This window comes from Halichoeres trimaculatus, unplaced genomic scaffold, assembly GCF_033239565.1.
Source record: "Halichoeres trimaculatus isolate MK-OKI-2021-1 unplaced genomic scaffold, fHalTri1.1 fHalTri1_scaffold_14, whole genome shotgun sequence".
NCBI lineage: Eukaryota > Metazoa > Chordata > Actinopteri > Labriformes > Labridae > Halichoeres > Halichoeres trimaculatus.
Genome location: NW_027437192.1, coordinates 33,862,504 through 33,889,145, shown reverse-complemented (window position 1 = coordinate 33,889,145; position 26,642 = coordinate 33,862,504). Strand labels below are relative to the sequence as shown.

Here is a 26,642-nt window from a genome sequence, read left to right as displayed (position 1 = left end):
GAAGAACAGAAATGTGCAAACACAGGAGCTAGGTCTATACACAGCTGTGACAAGACAAAGACCCCTGAGCAGAAGGACAGACTAGGACCAGAGCCAAGACTGCGACCTTCATTCACCTTTGTTGAGAGTGTATGCCCTGATCCTGTTTATTCATATTTACACATCAAACACTCTGTAATCTCATCATTAACACTTTGAAGTTAATTACTGGAACTTGTGATCATTGGAAGAGAGAGAGAGAAGGTTTATTTTTGTTCTCACTTTATGCCTGTTGCACGTCTGTAGAGTGTGTTTAATTGTGCGTTCTGTCACACCTGCTTTGACAATGTAAACATGTTTCATGTCAATAAAGCTTTTTGAATTAAAGTGGACTGGTGGGAGCTGGTAAAGAGCAGGGGCTAACTGTTAACTTCTTTGAAGCACCAGTACCAGGAGGGGCCCCCTTGATAACCCCTGGCTCTGGCTGCTCATCTGTCTTCAGATCCTGGTTTAAGGACTTGGGATCTGGGTAAGATGTGACTCATTAGTTCAGGCAAAGGTGGGGTGGAAGTCTAAAGATTAGTGTAGCAGTCTTTAAAGCTGATGAGAGGTGTTGACTTGAGGCTGAAACCATAAACTCATGAGGAAAGAAATCAGAGGCAGGACTCCTTTACAGTCAGAGTGGTGTCGCCCCCTGCTGGACTCCACAGTGGCTACAGTTCAAAGACTTCCACAGCCGCTGTACTTTGCAGCCAATAAGCTGCATCTCCTCCTGATCCTCAGCCTGTGATTTGACCAAACTGAGTAGGCGTTAGAGCTATCCCCAGTCTCCCCTACTTTTATTCTGGAGGCTGTTCGGAAGGTGGAAAAGGATTTGTTGGTCTGGGTTCATGTGAAGAGGCCGTATACGGACTCAGCAGCGGGGCTGGACTCTGCTGGTCCACATGAGGTGAGTTTCTATCAGACGGAGAGCAGGAGCTTCAGGAGCTGCAGAGGAGGACTCTGCATGAAACCGGGACTGAGTCATACACAGCTGGACCGAGATGGGGACTCGCTTATGATCCGGATCCTCTGCGGATTCAAACTGTAAACAAGTTGCAACAGGAGGCGGACTACATCCAGACAGAGTCCAGAGGGGACGGGCTGCTGGATTATGATCAGCCCGTGTCTGGTCGTCGGTGTCTCTCAGTCCTGGTGTGTCCTGGTCGGCCCCCCCTCCTCTCTGGCCCTGGTGTCGCCGGTGTTGTGGGTCAGGTCTGGGGCTGGGTGCAGTGGATGAGCGCGCTCTCCTGCCCCCCGGAGCCCCTCGGATGTGTCGGCGCACGGTGAGCTGCTGCTGTGCGGTCGGAGAGGAATGCAGCAGCTCGGTCACTCAGACTCGGTTCTGTCTGTCTGGAGCCTCCACACAACAGAGTCTGCTTTTGGGGACACGGTCCGGTTGGCTCGGATTCTCAGCCGTAAGGTAAAGATGAAGCCGTCATTCCTTCAGTCTGCTGCGGGTTTAGCTGAATTCAGAGGATTCACTGCATGTGTTGCATGTTGCTCTCAGAGAATCCGGATTAGGGCTCACTGCTGTGAGCTCGCCCTCTCTCAGGACTGTGTCATAGCGTCTGTCCGTACACACCACGGAGCACAACTTGTGGCTCCCCGGCGGTGGACTGGCTGTGGTCCAGTTGGTTCCTCTGCCGGCTGCGAGCAGTAGGAGGGCAGAATATGATGATGATGATGATGGTGATGATGATGATGATGATGATGAAGGGGCTCTATCGTTATTATCCACACAGAAACACGCTGCTTTAACTCGACACAGAAGTGTTTTGTGGTGACTTGGACTGAATCCTGCAGGTCTCAGCTCCTGCAGCACAACTTGGTGAGGGAGCCGCTGCTTGGCTGCAGGAGCGGAGAGTCAGCTCCTCTGCTCCTCTACTCCTCTCAACATGTTTGTGCTGCTGCTGCAGTCTGGAGCCAAAAGTAAAGGAGCATATCTCTGACACTGCTGCATGAATAACAACACAGCCTGCCTCTCTGCAACTGTGACTGTGAGTGTGAGAAACACACACCGATGAGTTAGAGCTCTATGAGCTAGAGCTCTGATCCTCAGCACCCAAACCTGTCTGACAGCAACATGCAGGGGAACATTCAGTTACCACTGTGTACTGATCTGTGAGTTATCCCTCCATCAGCTGCAGGACAGGTTGGTACTGAAGACTGAATCCTGATGCTCCTAAATCTCAAGGTGACTTATTCACCTTGAGCTGTAAAAACTCAAAGATTAAAAATACATCTTTACTGAAGCCAAAGAAAGAAAGTTTTCATCTCATTTCAAATGTTGCTGCAGGTAATCTTTGAGCTGTATCGTCCCTTTAAGAACCAAGTGTTGCTTTGCTGCTGTTGTTGTCAAACCTGTAACATGCTTTTTTTTTCCAATAATGATAAAGTTATAAATAAGATCTTCAGTCCACTTAATAATTCCAGGAGTGTCTGTGTGTTCAGATCCAAAGAGATCCGCTGCCCAGTCTGATAAATAAACTGGCATTTCCTGGTTCATCCCCTAGAAGAGCCCCCGTTGATCAGTTTGTGGTGAGTCTCAGCTACATGGTATAAAAGTCACACAGAAGCTTCACTCCAAGTAGTTTCAGCTATTTGAAGCTGAAAAATAAACAGATGTTCTTGAACTCAGCAGCTCTTAAATTTGCTGAGGTATCATCTTAAAGCAGGTTACTGTCTCAGGCTCCGTTTACAAGGATATACTGATGGACTGAAAATGCTGTAGTAAGCATGCCAGGCCTGCAGGTGGTGCTATAAATGTCAGCCTTATATGCGTGCATGCACTCATTGCCAAGCTGGATCAACTTATGAGGTTGATAACCAGCGTCGTAAAACCATATAGCGAGACCGCCGGCTACCGTGCTCAGTTCAGCGAGGTAGCTCCAAGGCTATCTCGCTAGGCTGAAATTGCCTCGTAGAATAGGGCCCTGGTGTGTTGGTGAATGCTAAGAGCAGAAGTGGAGCAACAGATGCTCATTTTGTATAAAGACAGTCAGTAGATTCAGCAGATTGAACAGATTGAGCAGCACGAGCACAACATGGTCAACCACCACGATTATAACAATGGTACTGTTGGACTGTTGGATGCGCTAGTGCTTGTGCAAAACAGAGTGTGACGTCTGTGTTTCCACTGAAAACACTGGCTTACTGTTTACACAACAACGGTGGCTTAGTGTTTTAGAAAAATTTCACTTTGGAGGTCATTTTGAAAAGTTTGCGTTTCTCCTAAAACAGTTGTAGTGTAAACGTCCCTTCGATGTGACTGTTTAATCAGGAACAGATTGTCAGCTGCTCTTCATGCAAAGATCTAATTATAAAGAGGAGGAAATCCTCCCCTGATGAACAGCTATTAGAGCTTATATGTACAGGCTGTGTTTCCTGCTGATACCTGATTGGTTGAAAATACTGACCACAGACCAGGGGTGGTGTCATGGTTGGGCCCAAGGGACCCAGGCCCACCCACTTTTCAACAGGCTCAGCCCGGACTCTTCTGTAACTTTTTTTAGGGAAATTTTTGTTGTGGTTGATGTTTGTTTTTCTTTCTTTTTTTCTTTCTATTTTATTTAACAAATAAAAAAAAAAAAAAAACTGTTTAAAAGAAAAAAATGTAAAATTTTGTCACTTAAAGTTTGTTGTGTTATTGTTTAACACCCTGTCTATAAAATAAGCCGAGTTTGGAAAAGTTTTTTTTTTCCTGTTGGGAAAAATGAATGAATGAATAAATAAATAAATAAATAAATGAACTGAGTTGTGAAACATTTAGTCTGTTATACATATTATACAGGCAGGACTAGAAACTGATTTGGGGAAAGACTGTAGATTTTTTGTCTTTTATTTGAACATCTTTACAGGGGCTGTGAGGAGTTTCTAAGTGATCTTAAAAAGTCTCTCTTCTAGATCTATACCTGATCCTAATCCACAGTTTAAAATGAGATTATCAGCACCAACATGGGTTATTCCCAAATGCTACTTTGTAGCTTCTTGATCGGGTCTAGGACTAGATTGATTTATGGCCCATCTAGGTCTCTATGACAACACCACGCTGGCTGATGAAGTTTAGTGGAGAGAAGAGAGATCTTTGTTTTCTCTGCTGAAAATGATTTCTGTAATTAATTTTGTAGTGATGGTGGACACAGGAGCTAAACTGTTTGTGACAATGTTCACTCTAACCCACAGTCAGCAGTTATTCTGCAGTGGTCTGTTCAAACTTGAGAGTCTATCAATAAAATGAAGAGTGAGGTTACATTAGCTCTGCTTGGTATATGACTGGACATAACCAGGATTCACTAACGTTACACATTACTGACATGTCTTAGAGCACCGGTCAGCTCTGCTACATATAAAGGGCAACTAAGCTACATACAAACTGACAGTGTTTACTTGTTGTCAGGTGAGCCTACAGATACGTCAGAGCACCGGGCTGCCAATAGCACTATAAATAGCTGGCTACCACAGCGTTTTCTGGATGTCACGTTTTAAACCATAGGTTTACATAACTTACTGATAAATACCTAATAATAGTAATAAATACCTAATACCTACCTATTAAAATGCACCAAATATTAAAGTTGTAACAGATCATCTTTAAACCCACACATAGTGACAGTAGTACATCAGTCAGCTGTTTCAATCATTTAAATAGAGATCCACTGATCTTTGTCATTAAAGCCTAAAATTTGTTTGGCCCACTCAAAACTGAAATTTTGCCTCGGTCCCTGCTACAAACAGAAACCAGGACGCTTCTTGGACTATAGTCCAGACCATGTGTACCGAGGTCAGGTTTTTAAAATTCATTTAATATTAAAATTTTAAATTTGATGATAATTTTTACAAAGTTTGATCAACTTTTCCCCATGGTTTAAAGAAATCATTTATAGCACATGTAGCACACTGCAACAGGACCCAGCATTTAAAGCCAGAGCTCCTTTTCAACACCCGGCTCCAGACAAGCCTTCAGATAACTGACTTAAATGTATTTGAGCATCACACAGTGTAAGGTGTGTGCTGCACCTAATTAACAGTCTGCAGCCGACACCAGGACCTTTTTGATGTGTTTGTGATGGCTAAACCACCACTAGGGTGAGCTCCTTAATGAAAAAACCTTTAATTCTAAAACAATATCATAGTTGTTATCCATGACTTTTGAAATGTAGCGTTTTAAAAAATAAGCAGAAAAAAAGCTTACTATTAAATTTGCTGATTAAATTACTTTTATTAATTTTCCGTCCTGAACAGAACAATGTTCTGTTCTCTTTCTTCTTTTTCCATTGCTAGGCGCTGCCCAAGTAGCTGCCTGTTGCAGCAGCTCTCTCGTTTCTTGTAATTTTTTCGTCTCTTTTTCGTCATCTTTGTATTTGGAGTGGATCATTACTTTGTATGGTTCATTGTTGGCCATGGAGACCAAACTTTTTGTGGCTTCAGTGATATTTTTTACTACTTTTCTCCTGTGTTTGTCTGGAGATCCTACATGTAACCATGGCTGCATTGTTTACATTTGAAATTAGCTGTTAGCAGCCTGTAGCATGTCAATGCTAACTAGTGTAGGGCTTGATGATTTCCCTCGAGCTGAGGAGGAGGAGGTGAGGACGACGTGCTGGTTCTCGGGTGTGAGCTGGGAGGTGACGACGTGGACCTGTCCTTCCATCCATCGTTGTTGGGAACGTGGGACCTAGCTCCGGTGGGATGGACGAGCTAGCTGTGCTAACCCAGTGGCATCGTGCTGTTCACGGACGTGGCTGACGGAGCTGACATCGGATGCCGGCCCCACATTGGAGGAGCTTCGCCTACTGTGGGCAGACAGGATCCAGGAGACAGAGACTGAATAGACTGCTGGGGAGGCTCAGTCCTGGACCCTGTGGAGGTGGAGACTGGCTGGGCTGGAGAGTGGTGGACAAGTGCTTTCATCACTGAACCAACAAATGTCGTGTAGTATGTAGGCACTGCATACTGCCGACTACTTTTGCATGTAGTATGTAGTCTGACTGTTCTGTCAAGTCTGTTTTGTAGTATAGGTTTTCAGTTTCTGAAAGCGTAGCTACAGCTGATGGATTTTTTTTGCCTTTATTATAAATGTACAACACAGACTTTGGGTAGATCTTAACATTTTAGTTTTTTGTTGTTAATCATATGACAGCAGAATCATCATATTTGATTTTTTAATCTTACACCAAAAGTTATATTGTTCATTAAACATAAACCTGGAAAGGAATTCTATTTTTGCAGCTGATGGAAAAATATCTTCCACATAATCCACATATGGTTTAAAAAGCGAATCAGTGGTTTATATGTGCTTTAATGAATTTTTAGAAGTAGAAACCTTTTTAAGACTAGAAGTAACAAGACTTAATGGTGTTGCTTTTGCATCACTTCACCACAACATGCCACCTGCATAGACAAACAGTGTTAGCTCTGTGCATTGTGGGAAACAGTGTGTCTGATAGACTGATCTGTTGCAGGCTGAGAAATTTTCCTGGATCAGTTGGACATCCAGGGATTTTTTAGTATACTGCAGGTTATGTGATTTTACGCATCCTGACTACTACAGAGTGGATTTCAGTCGAATCAGTATCACTGCTAATGCAGTAGGTGGTTTGGAAAACAGCTACTGACATGTCTGAGTTTATAAATAAGAGAACACTAGGCCCAGGTGTTCTCTGACTGCAACCTGAATCAAGCACCAGCCAGACTACACCCACTGGCTCCTGTGACAAAAGAACACACACACACACACACACACACACACACACACACACACACACACACACACACACACACACACACACACACACACACACACACACACACACACCATAACAGGCAACCAGTCGGGCCATCGCTGATGTAATTGGACAAAATAAAGAAAACCTTCAATCAACAAGTCAAAATTTCAAATGGCAGCCCGGTCACTTTGGTGAAGACCCAAAGCAGTGTGATGCTACTATGATGATGACTGTGATGCTATTAATAGTCGTTGATACTCATTAAAAGTTGTTGATTTGAAACCTGCACCTCCTAGGCTTGGTTTGGGATGGAGGCAGTCTGAGAAGGTGTCATTTATCCCGATGAACCAGAACTCGTACCTAACAGGCTGATGGGGTGTGAGTGTGAGGCAGATCTAGGAAAGCTGCAGGGAGGACGTTCTCCTGGTGATAAAAACCTTGGCTCTGCCTGTTAGAGGGCTAACAGCTCTCTGTAATTACAGCCAGTCTTTGAAGCACTTTTTCCATCTCTGCTTTGTTTATGAGCGTGTGAGAGCTCCGGGAAAACAGCACATGTGTGAGTGTTTCACTATTTTTGTTTGTACCTCGTTGAATTTACAAGCCTCCCCCGGACACAGAGGTTTGGATCAGATTCAGGGCTGATTAACGCTAAGAGGGAGTCTGTGTGGTAAACAGCCGACAACTAATGGGGAACCAGAGTGAGTAAAACCAGGGAAAGTATGTCTGGACTCCCAGGCATCCATGTGTGAGGTGTAATACTCAGTCATGTGGACAGATAAAGTTTTTAGTGTAAGCAAACTCTGTGAAGTGTGAGGAAGACTCTGTAAAGCATGTCTGTTCCAAGCTTCTAGTTTCATGGTTCAAATACATCCCTGCTCAAATCTGCTCATCCTACCTGTGTTTGTCTTTCACAGAGTAACACTAGAACTACACAGTAACTAACTGAGGTATAAAGTAAGGATGCAACTGATCATTCGTGTACGTGATCTAATTTCTAAACGCGGACGATACTTAAGCGTTTTATTTCACTGGCTGCTTAGTAAACAAATGCCTCCTAAACGCAGCACCGCCACTGCCTTTTCCTTCAACCAATGGCAAAGCCTCCTAACAACACGTGGTCCTGCTGCTCACTTTTCCTGAGTGAGGAGCAGCAGTGTTCGTAGCTTAGCAGATACAGTTTCCCAAGAAACGTCTGATTCAGGACTCCTACTTTAAGTTTACCTTAAGGAGAACTGTAACATTCAACGTGTTATATACCTCCAAATGTACCAAAAAGAATAGAGGGAACTTACCACTAGCTTGATGCCAACGTATATGGGAAACTGCATTGATATGCTAGCATACATAGATAAAACTTCGGTTTTAAGGCAGAATTTTAACTTTCATGACAGAATCATATCACACTTAGTCTTTTTCAACAACACTGAAAACTCCAAATGACAAAATACTTAAAGGAAAATGTTTTCAGACAGGAGGAGAAGAGAAAAGTTACCGCAGGCTCACGACTGACTTCATTACTGTAACTCAACTTACAATGCATACACAGTGAGGGAAGACGTGAGGTTGGAAGAACTGGCACACTGTGTCAAGGAAAGGGGAGTGGCAGTCCAGGAGCATAGGACAGTGCACACAGACCAGCCAATTAACTATTGCAGACTGGGGGGTTGCATGTCATCACCTTATCGGCATGGTGTAATGATGCCCAGATGGCAACAGGTGGCGAGGGACTCGTGGTGAGCCCCCAAGCACGAAAGGCCCGCCATAGGGTGTGTACTCTTCCACCAACGTGGCACAGATTGAGGAAGTGGAAAGGTTCTACAATGACCCAAGAACAGCGATCCACCATGTGCCTGCTCACAACTTCCTCGTAATCATGGGGGACTTCAATGCAAGACTTGGACCGGAGGACGCACCCTTCACGTACCACCACAACACCAACCGCAACGGAGAACATCTAGCAGCTCTCCTTGCGGAACATAACCTACTGGCTGCCAACACCCTGTTCCGAAAGAGGATGGGCAAGAGATGGACGTTCCAGGACCGAGCCACCGGTATGCGGTGTCAACTGGACTATGTACTGGTAAGGAGGAAATGGAGGAAGTCCATTTTGAACGCAGAGTCCTACAATACATTCGACTATGTAGGCTCTGATCATCAATATTTACTGTGGTATACACAGACTTCTTGAAGGGTGGTGACGAAAAGAAAAAAAGGCACACACAGTGGAGTCTCACCACTGAAGAGGGAACTACTGCACATTTCAGTGGTGTGTGTTTTGGCTCCCAAGGGGCTGTTTAGCACGTTGTGGCCAAGGTTACAATAGTTAACTAAAACGAAACTAAAAACAAAAACTAAAATGTAAATTACATTGCAGTTAACTCAAACTATTAAAAACTAGAAAAGGAAACAAAAATAAGTAAACAAAAACTGTATCTTGTGTTCACAACTGAACTAACTGAAACTAACCAAAATTAAAGACTTGAGGCTCTAATTTCGTGGCGTACCGCAGGGGGCGCAAGCCTGGCGCACTTTGCGCAGTGCTAATTTTGTGCGGCGCACCGCTGTGCGCTGCCAATTTGGCAATTTGGTAGACCGTCTGCGCAGAGATGGGTGTGACTGCGCGCCAGGGGGAGTTGATGGCGCACCAGGGGGAAGTGTCAGCTGATTCATGTTGGCGCAGTGACAATTTCGTGCCAAAAAAGTGCACTGAAAGCTCGCCAGCTCCAACCTGGTCTATCCTCGGCGCAAAGCGGAGCGCACCCTCTGCAGCTGTAATTTGGTGACAGGCGCATATGTGCGCACGTCATCAAAGCCTCAGAGGCAGGTTTCCAGAGTGTCAGGCACATTTTAATGCAATAAACAATCACAGCATTCACTATTTAATGTAACCGTCTGAACCAGCATATACATTTATATCTAAATTAACTGTCCCGTCACATCTGATGTCAGATTAAAGCCGTTTGTCATAATGGAAAGTTAACCTGACGGCAGCTGGAAGTTTGATGCACATCTTGCAATTAAACAATAAACAGCCTTAACATCTGATACTGAGTATATATCTGCAGTGTTTCCCACAGGATTTTAGGAGACTGTGGTGGCAGAGTCGCTGACCCTCGGCGGTTTTAATGTGTGTGTACGTTTTTAAGCGCGACGTATCGCCCTTACAGTGAGTTCAGTTTGGGACCATGGACATGAACGTACGCTGATAAATAAAAACTTACAAAGGCATATCGGAAATATTTTAAATTTGATTCAGAAACAAAACCAAAAACTCACTCTCTCACAATAGTTTGAAAAATTTACTGAACAGCATTTCAACAACACGTTATTTACACTATTTCCATGATCCGTGATCCGTTATCAGGCTACTGAGACTGTAGCCTACCGTTATTCTCTCACCTGAGTTAACAAGGAGTGTGTTTGAAGCTGATGAGAGAAAAGAGAGCAAGAGGATGTGAGTAGGTGAAAGGGAAGCAAAGTGGAAACCCTTTATATTGTTTTAACATCTTAAAAAAATATTTTTTTGCGATAGAGGGTCAGATTACGATTCTTCTTCTCTCTGCTCCCTTATTTGGATTTAGGAGTGTTGAGTTTTCATTCTGTTTTTTTTTTCTACAGTGACTGCTGAAAATTGTCTAAATAAATAAAGATTCCTAAATTTGCTGAGGCCCTGATATTGCTGTGTATCTGGCTTTTAGAGAAATTCATCTTCTTCCATGCTTTCTCCGTCTGTTGTGTTCACCATCTTACGCTGATGTCACTATAAAATCCCACAACGCACATGGCTACTTAATATGCACGTACTGATTTGCATTGACCATATACGGTTATGTTCGGGCGTGCTGAAGGCGGGAAACGAGGTGTGTTCACGTCACCACATTTACGCTGTTCTCGGCGCCGTGTGATTTATCACGGGGAATAGCTTCAGCCGTGTGTACGCAGAGTTTGATAGATCTGAAAAGAGTGTTGGTCGTATGCACGTTTTGCCTTTTCGTCGTAAGTGAAACTCAAGAGGACTTTTACACGCTGTAAAAAATGAGGCCCCAGGAGAGGAGAATATGAAATAATAAGGTGATTGTACTGTGTGCCTGCACTGACTCTGAACATGGGGTGATAATGAAACAGTGTGGTCGCTCTCGTCACTGAAACTCTGGAACCGAGACGTGCGCGGTGCAGCCGCTCCTCTTCCAGTGAATGGAGGCAGACAGCGCAGTGAGCTACTGTGGCCACGGCTGCAGTTAGCATGAGCGCTAATACCCAAAAAAGAAGTTGCACTAACCTCAGAGTCAGACGCCCCGCTTCAGTGTTGCTGGAATCTGGTTTGCGTCAAACATATCAAGTAAAGAGCGACGTGTATGAGTGTGACCAGTGCGCGCGCACTCTTGTTCTCGCTTGTTTACGTGCGGTAGGAAATCACAGCTGTGCAATGATCTGACCGAGTGACGGATCGTATTTTTTTCTCCATATGAGACTGTGGCGGAGCCAAATGAGACTGTGGCGGCCGCCACTGTCTCATTAATTAATGGGAAACACTGATTTGGCTTCTCTCATTTCATTTAATTCAAAGAAAAGAGGGAGAGAAAAGACGAAGAAAAAAGAGACTAAATAAATGTTTGTCACTCAGGATTTACCCGTGATTTCCCATATTCCTCTGTGATCTAAAAAGATGGAGTAAATTATTGTAAGGAGGATGAGGCGGAGACACCAGGAGAGTATACAATATATCACCAAAGGTTTGACAAACCAGGAGTGCAGGTGGATCAAAAGTATTCTGAATGGATAAGCCAGTTGTGTAACTGTCTCTTCATTTTGTTCTCCTATTAATGCCAAAGGAACAGATTACATCTGTCCTGGGAGCTGGCCCACACGGTGATGCGCTTCGTGTCCTCCGATGTGCCTTGCTGTCCATTCTCCTGCTGCAGGGACAGCGGGTCTGACCGTCTCCACTACTAGCACTGTTTCCGCCGTGCTGGACCAAACAGACGCTGTGCCTCGGCCGCCTGTCCGCGCGGCGAAGGCCAGCGCAGGGCAGGTGCGCCTGCACAGGCGCATGGGCTACAAAATTAGAGCCCAAAATGTCTTTGGTTATAGTTTTTGACAATATCAATAGCCTTTAGGATTTAAATCAATCCGACACGTTTTCCCAACCAATTTTACGACAGTTTTCGGCAGTTGTCAGTACCGTACAGCACCGTCATAGAGATGTACCGTAATACTGTACTGTACTACGTGCTTGTTTACTGCACTGACTGGCTGTGCACTGTGCTGTGATGAAACGAGGTGGCGCAATGAATCAGAGCATCTGTAATAGTTTAATTGCATCTAAGTCTGACTTTAATTGTATTTGAGTCTGCCTTTATTGTTACAGAGTGCAAGTTTCTAATTATCAAAGCTCATATTATATTGTTTAATAAAATTTGTGTTTCTATTATTTTTATCTAATTTATGTTTATATTATTTTTATGTAATTTTTGTTTATATTTTTTATATATTTATTTTCTTGTGTTTAAGGCAGCAGCCAACAGTTCAGTATCAGCATTGACTGAGCAGTGAGCACTATGTTGGACTTGAAAATAAACAGTATGACAAAATATTTACTCTGACCTTTTTGAATCCTGCACCTTGCAAATAAGGTATGAAAAACTAAAACTAAACTGGAACTAAACTACAAGCCTTGTTGCAAAAATCAAAACTAAATAAAAACTAGAATGCCTGCTCTAAAACTAATTAAAACTAAACTGTAATTGAAAAAAATGTCAAAACTTATTCTTAACTATTATGAGAAAAATGATGTTAAAACTAACTAAAACTAAACTATGATGACAAATTCAAAACTATTATAACCTTGGGTGTGGCTCCTGAAAGGGCCCCTTTAGTGTATGTTTTTCAACACTGAGACCTTGAGAAGGGGCGACCCCTCCCCCCATTGTGCACACCACTGACTCAAAGAGAGCGACTGAAGTTGTAGGGAGGCAGTGGCATGTTTCTGTTTGGTTCTGAGTTTGAGGATCAACAAACTTTTTAGAATGGTGTTACATAAGGAAGCAAGACCTATGATAACACCTGACCCGGAATGTGAACGTGCTGCAGACAGCAGGGCCGGCTGAGTCACAGACTGAGTCACAGGAGGAGCTGTTGATCCTTTTCACCGCTCATCAGTAAAGGTAGTTCCCAGCTCACGCTCCCCTGCAGCCCATTTAAGTCCTCTCATCAAACACAGAGAGCTGGATGTGGATCAGGGAGAACCTGGGCTTTTGTTATGTTCAAAGAGGTTCTCTCAGGGCATTTGAGAGCTGCTTTAAGGTATTTTTAAACTGTTCTCCAGCTCCCCAACCTTTGTTTGATCTTTGCTGTCTAATGAGGGACACATGGGAGGACACTCCCTCTCTCCTTTCACCAAGGCTCAAAGACAAACCTGGTCCTAACTGAACAACCAAACAACCTGCAGTTGATGGTTTCTCCATCAGAGTTCACTAACAGAGGCTTTGCTCTGCTGAACACTTATCTGTTAGAGCCGTGAGCTCAGGCTCAGCTTTACTGCTGTGGGAGCACCATGAAGAACAACTTCATTACTTTGTCCTTAACCCTGTAACACCTGAGCCTCAAAATGTCTGCCTGCACTTTTTTTTTTTGTTTGTTTTGACCATATTGTGCTGTTCACGGACGTGGCTGACGGAGCTGACATCTGACGCCGGTGCCACATTGGAGGAGCTTCGCCTGCTGTGGGCAGACAGGATCCAGGAGACAGAGACTGAACAGACTGCTGGGGAGGCTCAGTCCTGGACCCTGTGGAGGTGGAGACTGGCTGGGCTGGAGAGTGGTGGACAGGATGTCGTCATCTAATTTCTTATGGACCTTTTTGCACTTTCTTTACACTTTCTTACTTTTGTTTTCTTGATTGCTGCTGTGACTCCTGAATTTCTCCTCGGGGATAAATAAAGTATTTTCTCTTCTATTCTATTCTATTCTATTCTATTCTATTCTATTCTTTTCTATTCTATTCTATTATATTCTAAAAAGGTCAGACAAAGTGCTGTGAGCAAGAGCTGGACCATTTTTCTGGAATCCTTGGAACTTCCAACACCCGGTTTTACAGAAGGTACTCGACTTGCGAAAAAGAGAATTTGATTTCAGAATTTTGGTGAAGGAAGAAATACTGCAATCAAACATAAATACATTTTACAGGATAAACTTCAAATTGAAACAATATGAAAGCTGCTATGAGCAGGATCAGTTTTATTTGCACTACATTGAGACCTTCTGGCCTGGAGTCTCTGCACACTGTCATAAATAAGTTTTAGCCTGTGTTTGTTTTGGAATGAAATGGAGATTAGAAAGAAACAAATGTTCTTTGTTCAAGACAACTTTTTACTGGATACAACGTGCTGAGGTAAGGTATTTATCTGTACAGAAATGTAGGGCTACAGTTTGAATTGTGACTTTAGGCAAACGTAGTATACGTAGCGCTATCGTCAGCCCCGTGCTCTGATGTGTCTGTAGGCTAACATGACAACAAGCAAACACTGTCACATATGACTCCTCACATATGTAGTTTAGTAGCTGTCTGTATTTAGCTCAGCTGACAGCCCGGTGCTCCAAGACATGTCAGTAATGTGTAACATTAGTAAATCCTGGTTATGTCCTGCCAGTCATCTACCAAGCAGAGCTAACGTAACCTCACTCTTCATTTTATTGATAGAAGCTCAAGTTTGAACAGACCACTGCAGGATAACTGCTGCAGTAGCTCCTGTTTTAGCCTTTAGCTCGTGTTTTAACCGTAAGCCTCTGTTTATCTTTCTTCTGCTCTTCCATCCATTTCCTGTCTGAAAGTTGGCCCCAGTGTCCACCATCACTACAAAATTAATCAGCAGAGAAAACAAAGATCTCTCTTCTGTCTACTAAACTTCATCAGCCAGCGTGGTGTTGTCATAAGCTGCATTTCCACCAAGCAGTATGGGTCGGTTCAGTACGGTTTGGGACGGTTTGGTACAGTTAAGTCTGATCCCGTTTGCGTTTCCACAACACACTGTGCCCTCTTGTGGTGGGCAGCGTGTAAGCCGGATGCCGGAAGCCGCAGCTGGTAAACAATAGCGCGACGCTATAGCAGTTTATACCCGCTATTAAATCCAACAAAGAAGAAAAACGTGACACAGCAAACAAAGAGCATAGATGGAAGACATGCAGCATCTCAAACTCTAGGCAGCTTAAAGAATGACTCTCCAAATGATAAATATGACTACTTGACAGGAAATTGACTGTAAGTCTGGAAAACCCACTCCCCAAATGCTCTGAGATCCATTAAAGATTCATCACAAACACACACAGGTTGCTAGAGCAGACCTGAGTGTTAATGTGAGCCCTGTGTTTGAGACGTCCTCTTCGCTGTGTTAACCCTCAGTGTGTCCTCTTCCCCGCAGGTTCCTGTCCATCTGAAGCCAGATCTGGACCGACCAGTGCCATGAAGTCCCAGAAGGCTCGAGGTGTCACAGCATCCCCCTGCAAACGGAAGCATCGCTTCACCTTCACCAGCAGGAAGAAGAAGGACCGGATGATCCGAGGAAAGCTCCGTATCCGCTCCATGCCCGGAGCCTTCCTGGTGCTGGGGGTCATCGTGGTGGTGGTTGGCACAGCTTTGGCTGTGGCGGGGTACTGGCCCTATCGTCTGTCCAGGGCCTCCATCCTGGGATCTGATGGGGAAGGTTTCTCTGAGGGTTCTGGGTGGAGACTGGGAGCGAAGGGCCTCCTCTCCACAGCCAGTCTTATTCACAGCGAGAGGATGAAGCTGCTGGGCCCCGTCATCATGGGCGTGGGACTCTTCATCCTTATCTGTGCTAACACTGTCCTGTACGAGAACCGGGACAGAGAGACCCAGATGCTGCTGGCTCAGATGCGGAGCGTGATCTGCTCCGTGTCCGCGGCAGTGCCCTCAGCTGACCTGACAGAGATTGCGGCGGCCAACTCGATGGCCAAACACTATCAGTGGGTGAGCAGTTTGCCTGCTGCTCACCTCAACATCCTGTGTCTGCAGCAGCTGGCCAGCTCCGAGCCCCTGCTGCAGACCAGGACCCCCGCAGACCAGGAAGATGGGATGGAGGGCATCTACCAGCAAGCTGTTCTCCACCACCAGGAGTCAGAGCCCCCGCCCTCCCTCCACTCCTCCCACTCCAACTCCTGCAACTCCAGTCTGACGGATTGCGACACACAGGCTGGAGCTGAGCAGGAGGACAACACCAGCACCCACCCGCAGTCCCAAACCTGTGTCAAACCCAACAACTGCCTCCTTTCTGCCAGCTCCATGTCCACACTGGGCTTAGAAGAGGCGGAGGTCCCAGCCCCCCACCCGCGGCGGTGCCACAGCATGAGCTACAGGACTAGACCTCACTACTCCCAGGTAGAGCCGCATCTGTCTGAGAGATATCAGACCACACAGGGGGACGGAGAGGAGGAGGGTGGAGTTGCCAGGCGAGAGGTGGGGTCACAGGTCTGTGTGAACATACCTCAACAGGTCCTGGAAACCCCAGAGGAGCAAATGCACCGGAGCTGGCCTCGGTTGGACCTGGGCGGTGGCAGACGGTACCTGAAACTGGAGAATAAGGAGGACTCTGTGGACAAACTGCTGGACCAGTTAGAGCAGCAGTGCTCCCAGTGGGACAAGAGTTTTGGATCTGGACCTTTCCAGTGATGGGGAGACCTAAGGATACAAACCTGAGGAAAACCGAGGATTTTCTCTGGATTCACAGAAATAATTTAACAGTCGTTTTATGCAGGATGGATGGAAACTGAACTTAGGAGTACAGTTTTTCTCACAAAGATCTTCCAACCTTTCCTAAATCTTGATTAGTTAAACATGTGAGTTCTGGTCCTCTCCGTGCTGGATGAGGTTAAAGTTTTATATCACTGAAAGAGAGGAGATAGATACAGACCCCACACTGTCTCAGATCAGGCCAGGGATAAATCAATCAACATCACTAAGTGAAGGAAGGGGGGGGGGGTGTTTCACTGTGCTATTATACCTGAACCAAACAAGCCAGACTCCTGAGCCCACCAGGTGCTGGCACTCTCAAACAAAATGCAACAAGTGGATAAAAATGGGTCTTTTTCCTCCAGCAAGGTCCCATACTCCAAATGCAATGCATGGCAGTGATGTACAGTGTGTTACATCTTATACTTATGCAGAGTAATCTCATTGTTGAGTTGATGTGTGTAGAGTTGTGTCAGGCCATGTTTTCTCAAATTTGGTCGTTTAATCTGCAGCTGATCATGGTACTGTGCTGAGACCTGGGAACAGGAACACTACCCTGAAGTCAAGCTTTACGTTCTCATCAGGAACCCAGAGGTCACCTCATAACTCAGACCTGGTCCCGGACCTGGGATCAAAAAGATTAGCTGTCCTATAAAGTTTCAAATTATTATTTTAATTTCCTGAGAGCTGTTAAACAGATCAGGGACAAATTTCCCATGATATGGAAACTGCTGGAAATAATGATCCACGTGTTTTATCAGACATCCTATCCTTTGCTACTCCACATAATTATCAGCCATGTTTTGAATTGTTGGTTGTATTTTGAGCTAGCTCGTTATTTCGATCTAGATACTACTGCTACAGACACAGCTACAGCTAACAATAGCTACCCAGATGCCAGAGCAGGGTGACAGATTCACAGCAAACAGACTATGATAAGCTAACGTCACAGAATTAAAGGCTACATAATACAGCTTTTGAAAATTGCAACGCTAGCTTAAAGGGCATATGGCAGGTTAAAGACAACAGTTAAGCTACCTGTATCGAAATAACTTAAAAGCAATATTTTCAAAGACATTCTGAAACTAATAAACCACAGGGTCTCCTGGAAACGTTTTAGCACAGGTTTTTGTACTTTCGCGTTAAAAAAAAGCATTTGGGGGTGACATCACAGAGGGGGGTCCTTCTGCTTCTGCCTCTGTTTAACATTAATAAACATGAATCAGACTGTCACTCCTGTCAATAAAGAGGAGGAAAATCTGTATTCAATCCAAATGATGGTCTTCAGAGCGGAGCAGGTGTTCCGGTGAGTGAGAGCTGTTAGCTAGTGATAGCCTAATGCTGTGTTCACATCAACATATTTAAAGTTTAAAATCAGATACACTGACTTCAAAAATAAGTGTAAGAGCTGATCATAAAGCAACATCATGATAAAGCCCATAAAGACACACAGGATCTATCCACTGAGTCCACTGATCCAGAGTCAGAAAACCAGAACTTAGCTACGCTGCTCAGCTCACGTTTCCCTAAGGTTGAATCCTGGCTAGAGGCTGCTGCTACTGGTGAAGCTGCAACTGTATGATAGACAGAAGCCGTGTCAGTCTCACCTGGCTCCAGTATCCCATCCTGAACTCCATCCATATACTTTATAAAATAGACTCCATCATATCACCAGGTACAGAATCATCCTGTGTTTTTTGTGACCAATGCAGAAAAAAAGTTCTGTGTTATCTCCTGCACTAAAAGAAATCCGAGCATGAAAGCTAACTCCATGGAGTCTGAAAAAGTGGACTCCATGTCCTGTTAAGCTAGTGTTTCTGCTTCCACCCAAACATATCTGAATCATCTCAATGAATGGTGTAACCCTTTTGCTAAGGTCAGCTTTAGTTAAGTGATGTGTATAAGCTAAGGTATGGGCTAGCAAACAGGAAATCCCAGGAATGCCTATGGAGTCTAAAGTACACCAAGCAGCAACAGCAGACAGTTTTGAATTTGAAAGGATTTCTCCTTTTATTTACTTAGAGTTAGAGTTCATTTATGAGACAATTCAAAGTTTAAGACAACTTGAAATTATTCAATTACCATCATTTTACCCAGGTAAAGAAAAAAAAAACAAACCAAAAACAAAAGCAGGCCTGTAGTATCAGTCCTAACGTTTTCCCTTTATGATCTCAATTGCTTGAAAGTGAAAGAGTCCACTGCACTGCTAAAGTACCTGCATGAAGCTGGACCCCCACCCCACGCAAAAGGTAGAGAAAATAGTCTGTTTTGTTTGTGCTTCATTTGTGCTGGTTTGTGCCATAAAAAGTGTTGTTTGTGCTGCTACGGTTTTTAGAGTTATTGCATATTATTTTATAGGTCATCCAGAGTTCACTCAGCCCCCCATTTGCTCCAAATGGTACCATTCCTTTGTGCTGCTTGGTTTGTGCTGGTTTGTGCCGTAAAAGTTGTTGTTGGTGCTGCTACGGTTTTCAAGTTAGTAACACGTTAATTTTTGGAGATGACGTCAGTGCTCTTCATTTGTTTTGGCTGCGGTCAAACAAAGTTTTTCTCATGCTACCACGCCAATTAAATCACTATTTTTGTTTTTAACTTAATGTACTTTTGTGTGTTCCTGTATTTATTTCATACCCCAAGCACCTGGAATGTCACCGTTACAAGACAAACTACAGGTATACGTGTTACACTGTTGAAGTGTTTTTTTACTGGGACAAGACAAACTTTGTTTGACCTCAGTCTAAACAAATGAAGAGGACCAGCACGAGAACATTTCTAGAGGTGAGATCATCTCCAGAAAACAAAGTGTGTAGTATCTTTAAAACAGTAGTGAAACAAACCAAAGTTTTTATGGCAAAAACCAGCACAAACAAAGCACAAACAAAGCACAAACCAACGGTACCATTTCAGGTCCATTTGGAGCAAATGGAGGAGCTAGATGATGTCATCTCAAGAAATTGAAATGTTAAATAACTTAAAAACCGTAGCAGCACAAATGACCACAACCAGCAAAAATGAAGCACAAACAAAATAGACTACTTTCTCCAAATTTTGCATGGGTTGGAGGTCCAGCTCCACACAGGTTGCTAAAGTTCAATTGAGTCCTACTGCATCAGTAGGTAGAGAGCACGGTTGATACTCTCCTTTTCTCCTTTGCATGCCAACATTTTTTTTTAGCAACTTTTGTTCATCTCCACTTTTAGCTCTCCATTGCAGGGGTCTGATGGTGTCCAATCGTTTGCAGCTCATCCAAAGAAGTCCAAAAAAACCAGACCATGCAAATCCTCCTTCCCTTTAATTTCCTCAGCCCATGATGCCATGCTGAAAACAAGAACGTTTTTAAAAAGCTATCCTGAAAACAGCCACCTCTTCCTCTAAATTTGTGCCCTTTTGTTTTGATAACATATAAAATCCAAGATTTTTTTATTTTCAAGTGTTTTTATTGATTTTTCATTATATAACAGAAAAAAGGTCAGTACGCTACAGCGACAGTGAATTAAACAATGTCAACAAAGAAAAGGAGAAAAAAAAAAGAAGAAGGAAAAAGATAAGTAGACAAAAAACCCTGTTTGTTCAGACTTCAATACGATGTTAGACAGGTGTTACGTACATACATACTGTCAATAAATTACTTCTATTTCAATGCCAATAATGTAGGTACACTAAGGCAAATGAAATTGTATATTCAACTAAAAAAGAATAAAAAAGATAAGAGAGAGTGAAAGAGGGGGTAAGGGTAGAGATGGGGAGCGCGTTAAGTCAAATTTGTTTTAAAAAAATCTAGGAAGGGGTTCCAGATTTTTTGGAATCTTTGTACTGAACCCTGGACTGTACACCTAATTTTTTCTAGTTTGAGGAAAGACATTACTTCACGAACCCAGCAGGAGTAAGATGGAGAGGTTGGTGATTTCCAGCCAAGCAAAATGAGTCTGCGTGCTAAGAGTATTGAGAATGCTATTAAATCTGATTGATGTTTGGATATCCCAAAGTTGTTAGGGGGCGACGCCAAAAGTTGCAGTAATAGGGTCTGGGTCAACTTTCTTTTTAAATATATAAGTGAATGTGTTGAAAATGTTTGACCAGAATGTGTTTAATTTTGAAGACGACCAGATCATATGGCCTAATGTTGCAGGGGCCTGATGGCACCTGTAACAGGTCGGGTCAGTGCCAGGGAATATTTTAGCCATTTTAGCTTTACATAAATGAAGGCAGTTAAGGACCTTAAACTGTAATAATCCATGTCTCACACAGATTGATGATGTATGTACTCTCCTGATGGCTCTTTGCCAAATTTCAACAGAAATTTCCATATCTAAGTCCTCTTCCCACTGTGTTTTCAAGTGCCGGTGGGAATAGCCTTCCATTCCCTTAAGGGCACGATATAGGCGAGTCACATAACCAGATAGGTAGGGCTTAATCTTCAGACACTCGTCAAGTGGACCAACTGGTGTTTTTAGTGGGAATGATGGGAAATGCTTGCGTAGAAGTCACAGATTGTAAGTACCTAAAGAACTGTGACTTAGGAAGCCCGTGTTGCCTAACACAATGATCAAAGGAACTGAACAGCCCATCAGTAAAAAGATCCCCTACACAGCGTATTTCCTTTTCGAACCACTTCTGAAAAGATTGGTCTATCAAAGAGGGCTTGAAATAAAATCAATGATTGACTTATTCTACAGCCATTATCAGACCATGTTATGTGTTAATTTACAAAAAAAAAAAAAAAGTAACCTGCAATATGTCCTTTAACGCTCGCTTGACATCGCTTAGCTGTCTCATCGCTTGTTAATGCAGTACATGGTAGTGAAGTCGGTTTGCTGTGAATGTGTCGCCCTGATCTGACATCAGTTCATCAACACGATGCAAAAATGTCTTCACTTTGGAAGAGAAGAAACAGTCGCCCTGCCTACGGCACAGAGAGACGAAGGGGTGAGACAAGGGGGGGGGGTGTGTGATTGGGATTGGCCTTTGTTTATAAATCAGCCTCAGTGTAACTCAGACGTCCTGAGGACCTGAATGCATGGCTTTTGTAAAGATAGCCTCAGATGTTGGAGTGTTATCAAAATTCCCTGGTTTGCAACCTAATGAAGCTAATCCTCTGACCTGATCCCATCTGGAGTCAAATGAAAACCACAAACCACATGAACACTTCGCTTTAAGGTCAGGGGTTTCATGGATGCACTCAGATACTCAGCATGCTGTGAGCGTGAGCAGAGGTCTCCTCCAGCAGACTGATGTTTCATTCAGAGTTCAGGAGCTTTCCACACTCCCTGTTAGCATCATGTTCCCAGGTCTCAGCTGTAAACCCCAGCTTTAATGTTGGAGTTCAGAGAGTGAAGATAATGCTATCTGCTGGCCCGCCTGCATCCTGTTGATGCAGTCGTTGCTGGGTTCGGTCTCCTGTTGATCGTCTCCTCTCAGATTGCTCTCAGTATTTATGAGGAGGGTCTCTCCACCCCCTAGATGCTGCAGATTCAGAGAGCTGATCAGAGTTACTGCAGAGGCAGCCCCTCCCTGTGTGCAACTTCAGTCCTACTCTTGTTTTCTCTGTCCGTGCTGTCTGTTCACTGTTCAGTGTGTGACACTGTGTGTATCAATGTATACCAAGCAATAGAGAGGGCTGACAGGACAATCACGCCTGTGCAGACCTACAAATGGAACAAAATTTCAATGCCTGTGTTGCAAATATAAGGCAAGAAAAGAAGCTTGTTGTGTGGTGTGTGATTTCTCCAGCTGTCAGGGTTCATATCTCAGGGAAACTGGGTGATGCTTCCATGCTTTAATGCTTCCTGGTTGTGTATGCAGCAGATCATCATCTGTGCAGGCCTACAGCTGCTGACAAGCCCATCCCTTGTTCCTACAGAGACCTCACATCTCATCCACATTTCTCCGGCTCAACTGCCCACTCGGGATCTGGATTTCTCACTTCATCTCAAGATGAATGGCGGGATTTTCTTTTCCTGCAGCTCCTTGGGTTGACACGTCAAAGTGGTCCCGAGTGGGGATCATCAGGGGGAGCGGCAGGGGGAATTCCTCCGATGCTATTATCCTGAGCAGAGCCTCTTGCATGCCCCACGTTCTCCCTCCTTATTAGATTTTATGGTTTCCAGGTATGCAGCCCCTCACTATCTCTACTCATTTAATTGGCCATTTACAGGGCGGCTTCAGGGTTTCTCACAGCTCATGGGGGGGGGGGGGCTTCTGCAGCAGAAGCAGTGAAAGGAGGGTGGGTCATGGTGCAGCCTCTGTGTCAGCCTTCAGCTCATTTTTACCAAATAACAGCAAACAGGAGAGAGAGCTCCCTGTGATGGTCACAACCATTGATCCAAGATGCAGCCGGGATCATTTCAACTGATGGTTGTTACCATCCATTATCTAGAAAACACCCAGTGTAATAGAGTCTGGCATCAAAGGAGCAGCGACATGTGCAGAGGGATGATTATAGTACGGCAGTAAAGTGTGTTTTCACCACATTAAGAGGACATAAAGATCAGCACTAACAAATGGGAACAATCATATTAGGGATTTTGTTTCAAACTATGGGTGCATTACACCGTGGCACAAGTGTGTATTACAGTCAGGGGAATGACCCACCATCTGCCAGACCGGACGCTCTTCTGCTGGGCCGACGGCAGGGTAAAATTACACTGGGTGAAGTAAAGTATTTTTCATGTTTTTAAGGACAGGATCCTGTAGTTAAAATAAGAGCCCGACTGATTAATCGGGAGGGCCGATTAATCAGCCGATAATAGCCTGTCACTGATTAATCAATATCGGCCAAAATGTAGCCGATTATAAAAAATGTTTTGCTCCGCGGAGATTCTGTCGCTCCTGCTACTGTGTGTCGATTAATATAAGGCTACTACACAGCGTCTCACTTCATGATGCCATGCAGGATTAACCTGGGCTTGTGAATTCACAAGTTATTGTCTTCATTGAAATAATTTTTTGGAAATGTTTCAATGTACTTTGATATAATTGTATTTATTGCATGTTTTGAAAGAAGCTTCATTGTTACTTAAAATCTACTTAAGTCCCATGCATCAAATGGAAGATTAAACTTTTCAAAAGCTAGTTATAATTGGTGTTCATATGCAGTATTTATCCTGTGTATATCAATGAATTATTTATATATATCAGCTGATATATCGGATATCAGTTGATACATTGGGTATCAGCAGATATATCGGATATCGGTTTCTTTTTGCCCCCAGTATCGGTATCGGCATCAGGCCCAAAAATCCCATATTGGTCGGGCTCTGGTTAAAATACTTCATGTGATAGAGAAAAACTGAGATGAGTTTTGGATTCTGCGCCTAAAAAAATAGTTAAAACAGCTGTCAGACCTAACTCAACAAAATCTGTGTTCCTTGGTGTTATTAGTAGAGCACAATACATTCACAAGTCAAAAAGCTTTACAGCTCCGTAAAATCACAAGAAGGCAAAAAAAACCCAATAATTATACTGAAATTAAAAGACAGGAGACATCTGTCATACTTTAAGCTAACTCAACTGTCATCAGCCTGGGTTTGAACAGTGTCAGAGTCAAATCCAGATTTTAGGAGCCAGAACGCAGCCTAACTGTGTTTAGTCCTGACTCTGAAACCAGCAGGACACCCCTCCCTGAGAATCTTAGAGCCCAAGTTGGTTCATATGGGTCTTAAGCCCTGTTTCCACCAAGTGGTCCGGTTTGGATCAGTACAGTTTGGCACGGGTTGGATCAAAAAGACTGATCCTGTTTACGTTTCCACAACCAACCATGCCCTACCATGCCCTACACACCACCTACCAAGGTAGGTGGTGTGTGAACTGGATGCTAATAGCCACATCAGTTATGTAATAGCATGACGTCATAGCAGTGTGACACAGTGTACCCCGCTAATAAATCCAACAAAGAAAAAAAACAAAGAGCAACGATGGAAGACATCCAGCAATTTGACCACTTTGTGACGGGCAACAATCAAGCTTTGTTTCTTTATTCCTGCTGTCACACAGGAAGTGACAATCCTTTTCACCAATCAACAGACTGCAGTGTTTTTAGCTCCAACAGAAGGGTCCCAAAAAGTGGCATGGCACTGGCCGGTATTTTGGGGACCTGTCCCGGTTTTAGTCAAAGGAAATGTCACAAAATGCGTGGTGTACCAAGATGAACTGAACTGCTTGATGGAAACAGATTACAAAGTAACATCCGAGGTCAGCCAAAAACAGCAAAAAGGAGATGCACACACTCAACGGCACACACACACACAGTAGCTAGGGGTGGCTAGACGCTTGAACCCATACTGGAAATTCTGAACTCAATCAAGCTCTGATTGGGCCAGGATTAGAAAAAGAGGTGGGTCTTGAGCCTTTTGCAGACAAGCGCGGTGAGTCCACCTGTCAGTCCTGTCATCTATGACCTTTCATGGTCAAAACTCAAAAGTTTAATAACTTTGAAAATAAAAACAATGTATACATTTTCTCCTTTGGTTAAGTTTGTGCTGATTCAGACCCACACTCATTAAACCAGACTCTTCACATGTTTTTGTTGTTACTACAACAATCAGCATTTTAAGCTTGGTGTGCTAGTTTTCAAGTTTTTGCCATTGTGTATTGAGCTCAGCACTGTTGGTTTAACATGTTGTAGCTGTTAAACAGACAAACCTTTGTCTTAAGGAATGTTTCACACTGATCTATGGAAATCATCTGATGAAGAGATGAAAACAACACCAACCTCTGGATGTTCTTCTGTGTTCTGCTGATGTCAGCTAAAGAGAGGTGAGTGCAGCCCCACATCATCATTTTACTGGTTGTACTGGTAACCAGGCCTGAGTGGTGGGAGCAGAGCCCCAGCTGTCAGCACGTCTTCATTCAGCTCTATTCATAACGTGAGCTTCAAGGAGCATTAAGTTCATCACTGTTGGGAGAAAAGATGAGATGTCACCCAACTGAGCAATGCAATTAATGAGTGAGAGGCAATAAGAGGAGGATAAATGTAGCTCGGAGCTGGAGCCACAGTTTTTACTGCTCTCCCTCCTTCTGGCTTGCTGTCATCGCAGAGAGCGATTACTGAGAGCTGCTCAGTCTGTGGCAGGAGATAACACTGTCCATCATGTTCATGGGACTACAGGAGTGACTGATGGACCCAGGTATGAATCTGTTCAATCACCTTTAAACACACGCAGGAGAGAAAGGGATCAATTAAACTCAAATCACCCAAACTGGAGCTCCCCAGACCTTCAGGGTTTACTGCTTTAAACAGACCAGTCAGATCCAGGTGTGTGTCTGATGTGACATTGATGAAGCAGGATGCTCGTTCAGGTAATTATGATCCCACTAAGGTCAGAGATAGGCCTGAATCTATAAACAGCTGTCTTAATGAACTCAATGGCTCAAATGATTGGCTGTGCACTTTCCGTGACGCTGGAGGTATCCTGGAACCACCACAGAGCCCTGCCCGGAGGAACCGTCCCTGCTCCATGACCCTGACCTCCTCAGAGCTCAGATCAAACTCTTCCAGAGAGGATTCAGTTTTCATTGTCATTAAAAATCAGCATGTTAGTACAAGCTAATCATGGGTATTTGACACATACCTGGTTAGCAGAAAGCTAACTTGCATCACTCTTCGTCTCGTGCTGCTCTCAGTTCCTGAAAGCGAGTAAAAGTCAAGCCAAGCTTCACCCTCATGTAGGAAAAAATTTATATCTGTTCGGAATTTCATTTCCCTTGGGTTGTGTTTTCTTCCTCTGTGCTATGTCCACTATCATAGATGCTCTGATTAGCTTCTTCCACTCATTGATCAACTTGCAAAGTCACTTGCACAACGGGCGCTCTGTGATTGGCTGGTGTAACCACGATTACTCTCTCTTTTTTTTTTTTTTTTCCCTTGTCTGCACTATCTTTACAGCTGAGCACTGTATACAATGGCAGCATTGGAAAGACTAATGCATTTTTTTTCTAGCAGTGAGAGAGATGTGAATATGATTAACTGCTGTAGTGACCATCACGAGCCCTCCCTGTAGGCTACTCCATCATTCTAAACTTTATTTAACCCCTGATGTGAGCTGAAGGGGAGGGCCGTGCCACACCACAGTATGAAAGAAGGGGAAACAGTGAGTGACAGACAAGACAGGACAAGACAAGACAAGACAACTGGGATAAGAACAAACAGGTATTGT

At 43.9% G+C, this 26,642-nt stretch overlaps 1 protein-coding gene across 2 annotated transcripts; it reads left to right on the top strand.

Moving 5' to 3' along the window:
• The first annotated feature begins 729 nt into the window (after positions 1 to 729).
• tmem200b (transmembrane protein 200B) lies at positions 730 to 24,754 on the top strand. Of its 2 annotated transcripts, none has more exons than XM_074687360.1 (2): positions 730 to 928; positions 15,164 to 24,754. In XM_074687360.1, the coding sequence occupies exon 2, from the start codon at positions 15,205 to 15,207 to the stop codon at positions 16,426 to 16,428; it is 1,224 nt and encodes a 407-aa protein (XP_074543461.1). In that variant the 5' UTR covers positions 730 to 928; positions 15,164 to 15,204; the 3' UTR covers positions 16,429 to 24,754. The 2 variants fall into 2 exon arrangements, with proteins under 2 accessions (XP_074543461.1, XP_074543459.1); XM_074687358.1 differs by having other exon boundaries at positions 731 to 1,441.
• The last annotated feature ends 1,888 nt before the right edge of the window (positions 24,755 to 26,642 follow it).